Source organism: Dermochelys coriacea, chromosome 10, assembly GCF_009764565.3.
Source record: "Dermochelys coriacea isolate rDerCor1 chromosome 10, rDerCor1.pri.v4, whole genome shotgun sequence".
NCBI classification, from domain to species: domain Eukaryota; kingdom Metazoa; phylum Chordata; order Testudines; family Dermochelyidae; genus Dermochelys; species Dermochelys coriacea.
In genome coordinates, this window is record NC_050077.1 from 16,042,625 (window position 1) to 16,057,607 (window position 14,983).

Genomic DNA, 14,983 nt, shown 5'->3' on the forward strand with positions numbered 1-14,983 from the left:
GAATTAGCAAGTCCACTCTGCGAGGGTGGGAAAAAAAGAAAAGCTCTGTAGCCTACCCTGCATTCTTGAAGAGGAAACTGGTTTACAGCATAAAAAAGTCAAGTTTGCTAATGATGAAAGCCTAAATTCAGCCTTATACCAATGGTTTGTCCATGCTCGCTCAGAAGGAGTTCCCATTTCTGGCCCTATTCTGAAAGCTCAAGCAGAGAAATCTGATCGCCTTATCAATGGAAATGAATCCAAATTTAAGGTGAGTAACGGCTAGCCAGATTCAAAAAAAGGTACACTATAAGCCAAGTTCTTGTGTCTGGGGAAATCTGCTCAGCTGATAAAGAGGCTGCCAATTCCTACCAGTTGAGCTTAAAAAGTTGACGGAGGAAGGTTGCTACACGGCCAGTCAAGTTTACAATTGCGATGAGACTGGTTTATTCTTTAAAATGTTACCGAATCGCATGTTCGCAATCAGGACTGATAGTCACAAACGAGAAGGCTTGCAGAGGAAGGACCGAGTCACTCTTGTTTTGCATCAACAAGTTTGGCAGCCACAAAGTCCAATCTCTGATGATCGGAAAAGCGAAGTCTCCCAGATGTTATCATGTTCATATGAAGGCCCTTCCCTTTGAATGCACCAACAGCAAGAATGCATGGATGAATAGCTCCATATTTGAAGACTGGTTCTATAAAACTTTCGTGCCAGCCGTCGGGGCTCATTTGTGAAAACTCAAGCAGGAGCAAAAAGCTCTCCTCCTGCTAAATAATTGCCCTGCCCACCCCCTAGCAGAAAATCTTGTCAGTTGTGATGGCAAGATTAAAGTCTCTTATCTCCGGAAGAACACTACATCAGAAATCCAGCCACTGGACCAAGGCATCATATCGGTATTTAAGCAAAAATATATTGCGAAATGATCAAGCGAATAGTAGCGGATAACTCCTCCGACACATCACTGGCGTCACTCAACTTGAAAGAAGTCTGTTCCTTGGCAGGAAAGCCTGGGATGCTATCTTTGCACATTGCATTGAATGATGCTGGATAAAGGATCTTGGTCCAGCTTTTCCATCATCTACATATGATGGTAACAACGACGAGCCTGAATTTACAAGATTCACTGAAGACAATGTACATTTAGCTGAAGAAGCACTCGGAGAAGATGAGCACAGTCATCATGATATCCTCAACTGGTTTTCAGCAGATGACATCTGCCCCATATATGAACACATCTCAGATGACGAAATAGTTGCAGATGTCAGCGGGAAGAATGAAGCTGCACCACCAGAGCCTGAAATCAGTGGCACTGATGATAACAATGGTACCTCAACTCCCCCACCAAAAGTGTCCGAGGCAGTAAAGCACCTAGAAGCCAGTTTGAGGTGGCTGGAAACTCAAGTCGTGGACAGCGTCAAAATTCTCCAACTCGGAAGCATTCTTGACTTTGCTAGAAGCCAACAGTCTGCGGCAAATAAGCAGACCACACTAGATAGCTTTTTTTTTTTAAGAAGTGATGAAATTTAAAATTATGGAGTCATGCAGCCAGATTGACTTTGCACTCTGAGCAATTATTAGTATAGTCAATTTCACGTTTCTTTCATGTGCATGTAATAAAATGACTACTTTTGTGTTTAAAACACGCTGGGATAACAGTGGTTTTTTGTTTTTGTTGTTTTTTTTTTAAACAAGACTTAAACTGACCGGCTCGAAAATGGTAAATTTTTGTAACCCTGCTATAAAGTGACCCTGAATTTATCACGATCGAATTTTTTTACCTCAATTATTGCGTTATAGCAGGGTTTCACTGTATTAGTTGTTGGTTTATTAATTACTGTATAAACTCAATTAAGGTCCTTGAAGTAGTAGTTTTTTAATAATGCTTTGCTCTTATAATTCTTTTTATCTGAAGATTTGAAATTACTTCATAAATCTGGATCAGTATCACGACCATACTGCAGACAGGGAAACTGAAGCATAGAGGTTTAATGATTTTCCCAAGGTCCTTGCAGAGCTGGGACTTGAATCCAAATCAGACTTCCAGTCCAACTTTCTATCCACTGGACTATACTTTCTTGGGATTGCATGAAGGCAGAATGGTAGTTTGACAAATTAGGATTGGGGGAAGTATTTCATGCAGAGGGGTGGAATGGTCAAATGCACATAGATGGAGGAGATTAACAAGGTATTGAAACTGATATAGTTGGTGGAGGGTTTGAGTTAGGGGATGAGGTCTGAAATGTAGGTAAGGACTTTGTGAAGGGCTTTGAAAGTTACAAACTAGTGGTTTAAACTTGATGTGGTAGTTAATTGGAGAACCAGTGAAGGAATTCAGAGAAGGCAGTAAATTCACTCTGATCGATCAGGAAGATAATCTGGAAGCTGCACCTTGGACAGATTGGGAAGGAGTGAAGTAAGGGAAGAAAATTTCAGTAATCAAGATGGGAGATGATGCTATGTGACTTCCAGATATAGATTAGTAGCATTCCAATAAAACATCTTATTAACAAAGGCTGACAGAACGAGTCACTTCATTAGAAACTCTGCCCCAGTAACAATTTGTTTATACTAAGAGCGCTGACTTGTTAATCAAAATAATGCTAGTTTGTGATAAGTGGATTTTGTTAACATTGAAATACTTTCTATTTCAGCTATAGAGCTACCTTGTCATAAGGACCATGAACACACAGTCATTAAATCTTTGGATGGCAACTTTGCATACACAGATGAAACCAGATGGAAAGTATGTTAAATTCCTGTGATTCTATTTCATCTTAGGTATAGTAATACAAATTGGCTGCCGCAGGCTTTTTACCTTAGTGCACAGTCCAACCTTTTCCCTATTTTTATTAACATAAGAGAGAGAACAAAAAATACAATCCTAATTTGGATTCTAAACATAATTCATTTTGGACTCTCTCCTACTGCTCTCACCTAAAATCAATGTACCATATGGTTTTGAATTAGTTTTTTTTTAAACCCTGCATCAGCTGTAGACTAGATGAACCCCATACAGCTATCAGTGGCTGATAATTAAGTTCTTGACACAATTTTCTTGTTTTAAAATAACTTTTTTCTTATGAAAATGTTCATAAACTATTTAGTACCATTGTTAGATAGATATAGTTCCAGGTATCCAAATACCAAATGTGTAGAGAGATTAATTTCCAATTCTAATATTTATTTTTACTTGTATTGCTGTAGATTGGTATAGATTGAGTGATTTCCAAAAACTAAAAACCAATTGCTAGACACTAAAAATCAGGGACTGAATAGAGACAATGGATTTATGCTTTATTATAGGGATGGCCCAACCGTGGCTCATGAGCCATATGCGACTCTTTTACAGTTAGTGTTTGCTCGTGGACCCACCTACCCTCCCCCATCTCTGCCTACCACACTTCGGGGGAGCTAGGGGCTTCTGTCCCATAGGAGGCGCCTGCTGGGGCTCAGGGCTTCTGCCCTGAACAAGGCCCCAAACCCCACCACAAGGCAGTAGCCCCTAGCCCCAGCAGGCACACCTGGCTTTTGTACTTCTGAAAATTATTGTGTGCAGCTGGGAGGGTTAGGCCACCCCTAGCTTATTACAACAATCTGTAACCCACTAACACCCTGGTTTTGTCCTATGACTGCAGAGGTGTTAACAGACCACTCTATTTTGAATGGTCCCTTAGAATAAGCCCTAACTACTTATGCTAAACAATCTGTTCCACCCTGCATTTAGCTGTGACACTGAGGGCTTGTCTGCACTGGCACTTTACAGTGCTGCAACTTTCTCGCTCAGGGGTGTGAAAAACACCCACTGAGCGCTGCAAGTTTCAGTGCTGTAAAGTGCCAGTGTAGACAGTACACTTGCGCTGGCAGCCGCGCTCCCACTGCTGGTAGCTATTCCCCTGGTGGAGATGGGGGGGGGGGGGTTTAATAGCATTGGGAGAGCTCTCTCCCAGTGCTATGCCGCGACTACACAAGCCACTGGCAGCGCTTTAACGTTGCTAGTGAAGACATGCTCAGAGTATCTTTCCCAGGCCTGAAGAAAAGACTCTGTATGGTTCGAAAGCCAGTCTCTCTCTCCAACAGAAGTTGATCCCATAAAATATTACCTCACCTACCTTGTCTCCCTAATATCCTGGAACCAACAAGCTACAACTACACCGTATACACCAATTGATTGTAGGACTTACCCAGGATTTTGTTTTTTTCTCATCACTAGCACAGTAGTGCTCTGCAAAGTAGCAACTGAATTACACTGGTTTTATAACAATTGAGATCTTGTCAACCTGTTTTCCTCTCTTGTAGGTGAGTGAAAAGTAATCCTTGCAGAAAAAACTCACTAGCCACAGGCAAGTTGTATTTGTAAATCTTCAGTATTTTTTATGTCCTTGGCAATTGGGTGAGGGGAACTCTGTTGCTAACAAATAGTGGACTGAAGATGCATATAACTTAGAGGTGAAAAATCAGCATCTTACTGCTCACTCTAATGGTCAATGGCAGTGTCATTCTAGCATAGATAACAAGTAAACTTCAGCATCTCAAAAGTTGTGAGCTGCATTGTGTGTTACTGCTAGATTAACACAGGGAGAAATTCCTTTAAGATTGACTTAAATTGTGGTGATCTGCTAGTCTTGCTATTGGAATGACTTTTCATTTTTTTTTTTTAAAACAGCTGTTTCTATGGCTAATGTAAATTGCAATTACACTAAGGCTTCGTCTACACTAGCACTTTTGTCGGCAAAATGTTTGTCGGTCAGAGGTATGAAAAGAAACACACTTCTAACCACTAAGTTTCAACAAAAACACTGGTGTGGACAGTTCTATGTTAGTGGGAGACACTCTTCTGCTGACATCGCTACCACTGTTCATTGGAGATGGTTTAATTATGCTGGTGGAAGAGCTCTCCCCCCAGCTTAGAGGAGCTACATGGGAGACCTTACAGCGGCACCACTGTAAGGTCTGTAGTGTAGACATAGCCTAAGAGGAGCTTTTTGGACAAGAAATAGAGGGTAACTGTAGAGGGAGAAACTACTAACGATGGAAAGGGGTATAAATGGGTTCATAATTTCTAGAAATATTTTGAGTGAGGATATTGAAAACAAGGTATTTGTAGATCTCAAGATCTAGGGGTTGCCTTTAGCTTCCTAAAATGTAGATAGTTGCTATAGTCTCTCCTCTTCTTCAGTGTGAGAAGCTGATCAACTGCAGATTTCTATTGCTACTATCTACATTCCAGCAAGCCATTTCTGTCCCTCTGCCAAGGAAGCGAAGCAGTACCAATACAGCTCTTTATATTAATTTGATTGAAAAATCCATGTCTCTATATACACTGATAATTACCACAAATAGGTAACATTTTAATGATGTCATTTCCTCTTCCCAAGAACTAACTCGTATCCCAAATAGCAGAGTTTGAGAAATGTGGACTTTTTAATGGGAAGAATGTAGGTGCAGTCCTCACTGTTCCAAAGCCCATATATTCCTGTTTTAGATAAGGAAAATAGAAGGCAGAGCACAGAAGAAAAATAATCAGAATTTAAAGGATTTTGTCTGTAATGAATGTGAGTTGGCCAGCAGGTGGCAAAATTGGTTCAGTACAGACAAGTAAAATCTATGGTAAGGAAGAAAGTGTGTGTTAAATAAAACACCAAACACATTGTTTTTGTGTGTGTGTTGCGATTTATTGTGGTTTATTGTAGGGCAGAAATGTGTTTTTTTTGTTTTTTTTTTTTAAATTACATTCCATCCTCAAAATACTGCCCTGCACATCAGGCAGAATGATCCTGGTGTGGTGACAGTGCTAGGCAAAGTAACCTCCTAAGTCTGAGGAATCTTAACCTTTTCATGTACTTAAGGAAGTCAGTTGGCTTTATTTAGACTATAGAAAAGATGAGAATACAAAGTATTAAGCAGTTTCCGAATGATGAGTTATCTCAAAAGAATGGAACAATGCTTGGAGAGGGTATGAAAATCAAACCAAGTTACAGGGCTAACTAGCTGATGGGACAAATATATATGAGTACAAGACAACCGTGACAGAGGAATTAATGGAGCCATTATCTTGGGTTGGGATCTTGTCAGATTTAATAAACTAAATGGCTGAAGCTGGCTAGTGATTGGGCTGGAGGCTTAAAAAAAATCCAGGTGCTGCATAAAACAGAACTTTTGACTTTGAGTGGCATTTTCCCCTGTCATTCTTAAATCAGGGCCCTAGCAAGTTGCTGGAGGTGTCATTTTTGGCGACAGTTTGACCATGAGATCATTAATGAAACCAGGGCATTTAACGTGAAGAATGTCCTGGCCAAATTCTAACCAAGTTTGCTTACCTAGGATTAAACTCAGCAACCTTGTAAGTTGAGGACAGAGTTGGTTGCATTTCAGTATTGAAATCCTTCTGCTTTAAGATATGTGGTTCAGTGCTGTAGCTACACATAAGGCCTGAAGCTGCAGGTGCTCCATAACTGCTATCCCCCCTCCCCTGCAGCTGCATGGGCAGCAGAGCAGTGTCTGCTCACCTCCCAGGCTTTCCAATAAGCCTGTCCTGCTGCTCTGAGTGGCATGGTAAGGGGGCAGGGAGAGGGGAGGTAGATAAGGGGCAGGAGGTCCTGGGGAGTAGTCAGAGGGTGGTTGGATGGGGCAGAGGTTTTGGGGGTGTGGTGGTCAAGAGACAGGGAGCGGGGGGGGTTGGATGGGGGTGGCAGTTAGGGACAGGGGTCCTGGGAGGGAGCAATCGGGACAAAAAGTGGGGTGAGGGTTGGATGAGTCAGGAGACAGAGGTGGGGATAGGGAGCGGGGTCCTGGGAGGGGACAAGGAGCATAGGGGGTTGGGGGTTCTGAGGGGGGCAGGAAGTGGGAGTGGGCACATATGGGGCAAGGCTAGGTTGCTTGTGGAGGCACAGCCTTCCCTACGTGGCCCTCCATATCATTTCATAATTCTGATGTGGCCCTGTGGCCAAAAAGTTTGCCCACCCCTGTTCTAGGAATTATTTCAGGGAAGTTCTGTGGCCTGTGTTACATAGGTCACATTAAATGGCCTTGGAATCTGCTTTTGTGTTGAAATTTCATATCAGGAAATGACATTTTCTCCTCTTATCTTTCAGATTCAAAGTGTGTTGATGGAAGCCATCCCTACAGTTTAAACTCTATTTATAACAGAACAATTAACTCTTCAGTCCATAAGTGGTGCTTCAGAATACTGTACAGGATTTTACCATGGAAGAACTTTTTTTAGTTTTTACCTTGAGACTTTTTTTAAAAAATTTACCCATAATCCAAAAGGATGGAAACTTTCTACAACTGCTGAACATTGTAAATATCACACTGAAAATAATGCCCTGGAATAGAACATCTCAAATGCTGCTTAATTACAGACTCAGGTTGATTATGTGTTGTTCATGTAATATTACTCCACGTTAAACTTCTGGTGCAAGCGACTAGAAAACCACAACTGACAGTCTGTATATTTAATTTAAATACTTATTTAAAATTTCACAAGCTTTCAGATAACTAGAATATCTCTGATATCTGACACTAGAAACTAATTTACTTCACACTTTAGCTGTATTCAAGCTTTGAAGAAAAACTTACAGAAAAGTTCTGGTTTGGAACTTTGTGAAACATACCACTCATCATACACAGTTCTGAATGTATCTCTGACTATTTGTATACCCTCCCATATGTTTTGTTACTTTTTTTTTATATAGTGTCACTTGTCTTGACTGATTAGTCTGTCTGTTTTGTCCCTTTAAAGTTACAGACAAATTCATACTGTGATTTTATTTTTATTATTAAATGCTATCAAACTGTGATACTTATTATTCACTGGTCCTGCATCAGGAGATGGAGTGGGGAAGCTGTATTAAATACAGTTCATCTGTATAATCTGTCTGGTTTATACAAGCTGTGTTGTTCAGAGATGTCTAAAATTTGATCTTGTTTTTTTTAAAGATAAAGCACTTGCCCCACTGTAAATACATAGCATGTAAAATTTATATAGTATATAAATACAGGAAAGTCAAAAGAGCTTTTTTACACTGTTTACTTGAGTTATTTATTCAACTTCTACCCATTAGAAGAGTGCATTGAAGGGCTGAAAAGTTTAACTGTAGCTCTGCCTTAATGTCAGATGACAAAGGGGGGGGTGGTCAATGCTCAATTATACTTGTCTTTTAAATTATTGCATTGATTGTTAGCAGAGGGGAATGATGATTCTTCTACCTGTTCCTAGTACCATTCTATTTTCCACCAAGTTATGACTGCCTAAGGTGCTCCTGCTGTCCCCTGTGGAAGGCCTTAAGACAGAGCTTGTCATAAATACACTTCTGACTCTCCACACCTTCCCTGTGGCAACAAATCGTGTGTTTACATGAAAAATAGCAGCTCAGTTGTAAAAGTAAATCTGTAGCTGCTTGGTTTTGTTCCCCAAACCCTATATTTTGTACCTACGCTCTTCTCCAGTAAAGAACTTTGTCTTAGGACAGACTCTCCCCTTATCAGGAATGACCGCTATTGCTCATCTCTCCAGTTCATCTGTTTTACCTTACTGTTTGCTGTGAATTCAGTTACTTGTTTAGTCAGAAAAGCCTGGAGTTTTAGCTGTTTCTATCTTTCAACATCACTAAAACTGGTCCTTAGAGCTGCTGCTAAATACCATTAGCCTAGGGTAAAGATTTGCATTTCTGGAGAAAAAAAATTAAATGCAGAGTAAGTTTGTTGTCAGGTTTCATAGGAAACTATGCATTTGCCTTTGACCAGCTTTGTAAAATAGCCTGACAAAGGTAGCTTGCAAAGGATAACTCAATTTGAGCAGTTTTATTTCTTTTATGTAGAAAATAGACCTATTTTTCCTGAAAGATTCTGGATGAGTAGAAAATGAGTAGGTTTAAACAGGCACTAAGCAACTGAAATCTGATGATGAAAGTGATTTTTGTTCAGAGTAGTTAAACTTTGCTTAGCAGGAATTTGAGTTTAATATAAACACACAGGCAAAAGATGTCCATTACATCTTTAACATGTACTCGACTTTTTCAGTTCAGGGCTGCCACCTCTCACTCTGCATATAAGATCAAGGAAGCTGCAATCCATGTCATGTCTTGTCACGCCTGATATTTCAAAGCAGCTGAAATTGTAATTCTCTGGCTTTGGATACATCTACATTTTCCTTTTAAATGTCTCTTATCTGATTAAAGAAAAAGAGGTCATTCATCTTTGCAGCCTGTGTATCAAGAGAAGTGAGCAAACATCAGTTATTACTTTGCCCTATTTAAAGCCCCAAATGAGGAAAGTGTCTTCAGGTTAGCACTTCACTCTTAAGTGGTTTATGCAATAATTCCTAGGTCAAATATTAAAGAAAATGTCTGGTTTGTAAGGCAGAATGAGCAAAAGTTAAGTAATTTAAAGAGTCATTATGACCAGAGCTGGGACAGGGGAAGTTCTGGATTTGATAGCCACTTGCATAGTAACTGCTTTTGGAGTAAGATACAGATTAAGATTTATCAAAATCTTGAGCAGGTGGATCCCTTACTCTATTTTTATCCTTAGTAAATGAAAGGAGCTAGATGGCTGCATAGTTTCATACTTTTATTTTATTTTTCAAAGTGAAATCTCACCATAGTTTAAACATCTTACTGGTAAACAAGCCCATTAATATTTGCAATGGATTTACACAGCCATAATATTACCTCAGACTTGCTTGATACATAATTTTCATGCAAATTGTGTACAATGCGTAACAAATCAATACATAGCTGTACAGTATTTACAATAACTTTATACTGAACTGTAAATAGAAATGCTTTCCAAGAAAATATAGAAATAAACTGGTAAACCACAATTTATAGCTTCTCATCTACAAGAGACCTAACTTTTCCAGCAAGCATATCTAGATAGATACGTATTAAAATTTTAAAAATATGCATTGCTCTATATATGAAGCATTATAAATGCTAAGTTTAAAAAGGTGGTTTTGTACCATATGCTTCAAAATGTTAAGTGACTTACTAAAAAGAGCTTTTTGTCAGGTTATGTAGCCTTTAAATCAGTCCAGCTGATCTTAAGTATTATATATTTTATATATATTTCTTCCCTAGATGACACTAACTGAAGTTGAAATTAGTAGTGACCTAGGGCCATGAAAGTTATGGATGCTGGCAGGGGCCAGAAAAGTAGCAGAAGCAGCAGTCTGTTGCCGGAATCTCTGCCTATTGTCCCCATGTTGCTTTATGTTGTATAAAAAAACAACCCTGCTATGATATGAGAACCTCTTAAGAGCTGAAAAATAGGGAGATTTTTCAATACAAAAACAGGAATAGGGAAGTCAACTGCAATTCGATTGCTTTTTCTGAGGCTAGGCCAGCAAAAACAAGTGGTGCTTTAGGCCATGATGGCAGCTTGCCTTAAACTCATCCTAACCTTAAATCCTCACAAGAGAGGGTCCATCCCCTTATGGACAGTACTTAATCTGGCCAAAATTTTCATAAACCATTTTTCCTTGCAAATTAATTCTTAAGGCCAGTGGAAATTTTGGCTCAATTTCAATCCCTGTTAATAATGCTACAGAGAACCATTGAAATAAAATATTCTTACACAAAAATGCTACTGGCACCATTAGTGGTAAATTAATTATATTGAGCACCATATTTAATCTTTCATTCAGAATAAAAAATATTGACATAAGTTGCTGCTTCTTAGATGACTCTCTTTAAATGCTAAAGAATGGTATATATATTTCTTGCTATAACATACCGTAGTTACACACCATTCCAAGTGTTAGATGTACAGGTGATGAAGTTTCAAACTAAATACAGCAGATCACATCTCAAGGCATTTCCTTCATGCTTATAGACAAATATCCTTGACAATAAGCAGGCTGTTTTCAGGGATGTAAGGACTGGTACAGAAAGTGTTCATAGCCCATCAATGCTTTTGTAACCTTCTAGACTACTTTAATAATTAAAATGATTTGTTTACAGTTTTACACCTTAAAACAACCATGGTTTATATTTGTAATAGAAATGGTGACAAATCCAAATGTTTCCAGCTAAGCCCTCCCTAACAAAAAAAAAAAACACAAACATACATACATACTTATTAGGGCTGTCAATTAATTGCAGTTGACTCACTCACATGATTACTTTTTTTGAGTTAATTGCGTTTAATCACACTGTTAAACAACAGAATACCAATTGAAATGTATTAAATACTTTGGATATCTTTCTACATTTTTATATAGATTGTATTCTGTGTTGTAATTGAAATCAAAGAATATTATTCTTGATTACAAATATTTGCACTGTGAAAGAAAATAGTATTTTTCAGTTCACCTCATACAAGTACAGTAGTGCAAGCTCTGTGTCGGAAAAGTGCAACTAACAAATGAAGACTGTTACATAACTGCATGCTAAAATAATGTAAAACTTCAGAGGCTACAAGTCCACTCAATCTCCTCCTTGTTCAGCCAGTCGCTAAGATAAACAAGTTTGTTCACATTTACGAGAGATAATGCTGCCCTCTTCTTATTTACAATGTCAACAGAAAGTAAGAACAGGCATTTGCAAGGCCGGCTACAAATGTGCCAGATATGCTAAACATTTGTATGCCCCTTCATGCTTTGGCCACCATTCCAGAGGACATGCTTCCATGCTGACGACGCTTGTTAAAGAGAATAATGCGTTAATTAAATGTGTGTGACTGAACTCCTTGGGAGAGAATGTTATGTCCCCTGCTCTGTTTTACCTGAATTCTGCCATATATTTCATGTTATAGCAGTTTCGGATGATGACCCAGCACATGATGATGTTCATTTTAAGAACACTTTCACTGCAAATTTGACAAAACACACAGAAGATATCAATGTGAGATTTCAAAAGATAGCTATAGCACTCGACCCAAGATTTAAGAATCTGAAGTGCCTTCCAAAATCTGAGAGGGATGAGGTGTGGCGCATGCTTTCAAAAGTCTTAAAAGAGCAACACTCCGATGAGGAAACTACAGAACCTGAACCATCAAAACAGAAAATCAACCTTCTGCTGGTGACATCTGACTCAGATGATGAACGTGAACATGCGTCGGTCCACACTGCTTTGGACTGTTATCGAACAGAACCCGTCATCAGCATGGACATACGTTCACTGGAATGATGGTTAAAGCATGAGGGGACATCTGAATCTTTAGCGCATCTGGCACGTAAACATCTTGCAACACTGGCTACAACAGCCATGAGAATACCTGTTCTCGCTTTTAGGTGACATTGTAAACAAGAAGTGGGCAGCATTATCTCCTGCAAATGTAAACAAACTTGTTTGTCTGAGTGATTGGCTGAACAAGTAGTAAGACTGAGTGGACTTGCAGGCTCTAAAGTTTTACATTGTTCTATTGTTGAATGCAGTTATTTTCTGCACATAATTCTACATTTGTAAATTCAACTTTCATGCTAAAGAGATTACACTACAGTACTTGTATTAGGTGAATTGAAAAATACTATTTTTTTACAGTTCAAATACTTGTAATCAAAATAAAGTGAGCACTGTACACTTTGTATGGTGCTGTAATTGAAATCAATATATTTGAAAATGTAGAAAACATCCAAAACTATTTAAATAAATGGTATTCTATTACTGTTTAACTTAAGATAGGGCTGTCAAGCAATTAAAAAAATTAATCGCACTGTTAAACTTTTTTAAAATTAGGGGGAACGAAAGGAGAAACAGGTTGTGATATGAGAGTTGTGTAGTTGAATACTTTAATTTTTAAAAGTTCCAATTATGCACAGAGTCCACAACTGACCTTGAAGTCCTGGCTCCATGGATGTTATCCCTCTTGCATGGTTTCAAAGCTGTCATAACTGAGCATTAATCTTAATACTCCTTTAACGAGATAATTTCCTTTTTTGATTTTTTTTTGTGTGGGGGCTTCTCCTCCATTCTTTTCTATCAGCCCATCTGAAGGCAGACAGTGCCCACAGTATTCATATGCTGCTCTTAGGTTCCACACAGCACAAGGCAAGTTAGTAAGATGGAAGCCTTGGCTTGAATGGAAGTTAGAGATGAAAGAGACTCGTAAGTAATCTTGTCCATGTTTCTCCCAGTGCAGAATAATTCCCTACACTGTAGTCAAAGTTGCTTTTGTAGGTTTAAGTCAACAGTTGTGTTTTGTTTGTCCAAATATGGAAGCTCTAAAGCACTAAAGGCACAGATGCCATGGCACAGGTTGAAGTAACATATGGAAAGCTACAAGAGCATGAACACAGGAGCAAGGTCAACAAAATATTTTCCATCATAAAATTAAGGATTTTACCCCAATCAAATATTTTTGTATAATTTAATAAATAAAATGTTTCAATAAAGCAGGCTAGACCATAAGTTTGTGCATCTTAGAAAATGGATGTTATGAAGCAATATCTAATAGAATCCTACAAAAGACATTCAACCAGTTATCTAATATAACCATTTACTTTCAAATATCTTGGTAAGTATTTTAGTAGAGTTGATGGCATGAGATCAAACATTTAGATAATTAGGGTTTTCTATTCCCTCTTCTCCCCAGTTTTAAGCCACTGAAGCACAAATGGGAGAAGCCATGTTTAAAAATAAAACAAACACATTCAGTTTGCTTTATTCCAGGTTTTTGTTAACCAACTGAAGGACCAAATTCTGCTCTCTTTACTCACACAAGTAATCCTATTGACTTTCATGGGGCTACATCCACAAATAAGAACTTAACACTGCCCCTTCTTTAAAGAAAACACGGTTTAACTGTGGAGCATTTTACCCATACACAAATCAGAGATTCTCAGTAATAACGCAAAACCTTTAGCAACAAGTTTAGCCTGCTTAAGAAAAACTATCTGTCCCCAAAGTCACATCTTCAGCCCATGAACCCTTGCCTTTGTAGCTGCATATTTTCAATATGCATATCGTATTGCTTGGGGTGAAGGAGTTAACTGTATAGATAACAGTCTAATATTAAAAGGTATATTTTAAAGCTACTACTATTCATCATTTAGGGAGAAATTCTAAAAGCTCATCACATTAGCCATTCATTTTCTACAAAGGAAGGTTAGAATGCCGCTGCATTGCTAAGGATATGTTTTCAAAACTAGTATCAAGGTTTTTTTGTATAAAGAAAAAAAAGTGCTGAGTAGCCCTGTACACCAGTTCTGAGTGCTGTATTACAGTGAGGTGTTAGTTTGTCAAAGTCCTTACGACAACATCTCCTGTCATAAGCAATATGCTCAAGGAACAGGCAGAAGAGTATCATATTATCCTGAAATATTTTCTCCCCAGAAGGGTGAAATTGCAACAAATAAAAATGCACATAAGGCTTCCATGTTTTCAGTTAGTGTAAATGAAATTCCATTACAATCATTCCTTGCAACTGTCCCTTGAGAATTTTGCTCCAGAATTGTATGCAAAATAATAATAATCTTGGATAATCTTACAAAGGGATACAATGTAAGAAAATGTATATATTTCTAATAATGGTTTTCATTCAGCTTGCTTCATTTTTACTTTACCTTATCACTTGACTGATCCATTTATACATTAACTAGTGCAGGTCCATAAGTGGCCCATGTTAAGTGCTATTTTTTATTAGCAATTCTTCTCTTTCTTGTTGCCAGCATATCATAAAAGGGATCCCTGCTGATACTTGCTCTAGTGGAAGGAAGAGGAAATAATTTAGTTTATAAAACATGCATTACCCAAACACATTTGTTTACCTTTTCTTGTCTAGACACCCAGAGCTGTAATATGTTGGTAGGCAAACACATCCTTACAAAAATCAGCAACAAGATTTTCAGGTAGTTAGCCGAGGAACATACTGCTACATTCTTTTCTCTTTAGCCAACTTAAGTTCTCTCGTATTTTCTTGATTTTCAGTTCATAGTAGCCAGAAAAATGTCTCAAAGTGCTTCATTTGGCTTCACGCATCTTGCCCCAGCAACCCCTTCCAGGTAGTCATGAATCCTCAGGAAAGGCCCTTGCCTATGGCTACTGCTTAAATAGTTCTTTA

At 38.4% G+C, this 14,983-nt stretch overlaps 2 protein-coding genes across 8 annotated transcripts in view; one reads left to right on the forward strand and one right to left on the reverse strand.

The window, feature by feature from the left end:
- USP42 (ubiquitin specific peptidase 42) overlaps nt 1–7,994 on the forward strand; it is a 42,025-nt gene extending 34,031 nt beyond the window's left edge. Inside the window, exons 17-19 of one of the 3 annotated variants that reach the window (XR_006274737.1) lie at nt 2,635–2,726; nt 4,194–4,279; nt 7,075–7,994. Coding sequence is in view for 2 of the 3 variants with exons in the window: in XM_043493786.1 (XP_043349721.1) it covers nt 2,635–2,726; nt 7,075–7,113 (131 nt within the window). In the remaining variant the exon portion in view is untranslated. Of the gene's footprint in view, nt 1–2,634; nt 2,727–4,193; nt 4,324–7,074 lie in introns of all 3 variants that reach the window. The other 2 variants (XM_038418613.2, XM_043493786.1) reach the window with 2 other exon arrangements.
- CYTH3 (cytohesin 3) overlaps nt 1–14,983 on the reverse strand; it is a 99,696-nt gene that overhangs the window by 5,569 nt on the left and 79,144 nt on the right. For 3 of the 5 annotated variants that reach the window (XM_043493795.1, XM_038418624.2, XM_038418623.2), the window contains one exon: nt 9,540–14,625. In XM_043493795.1, the coding sequence (XP_043349730.1) occupies nt 14,553–14,625 (73 nt within the window). In that variant the 3' untranslated portion in view covers nt 9,540–14,552. Of the gene's footprint in view, nt 1–9,539; nt 14,626–14,983 lie in introns of those variants that run through there. The other 2 variants (XR_006274739.1, XR_005295223.2) reach the window with 1 other exon arrangement.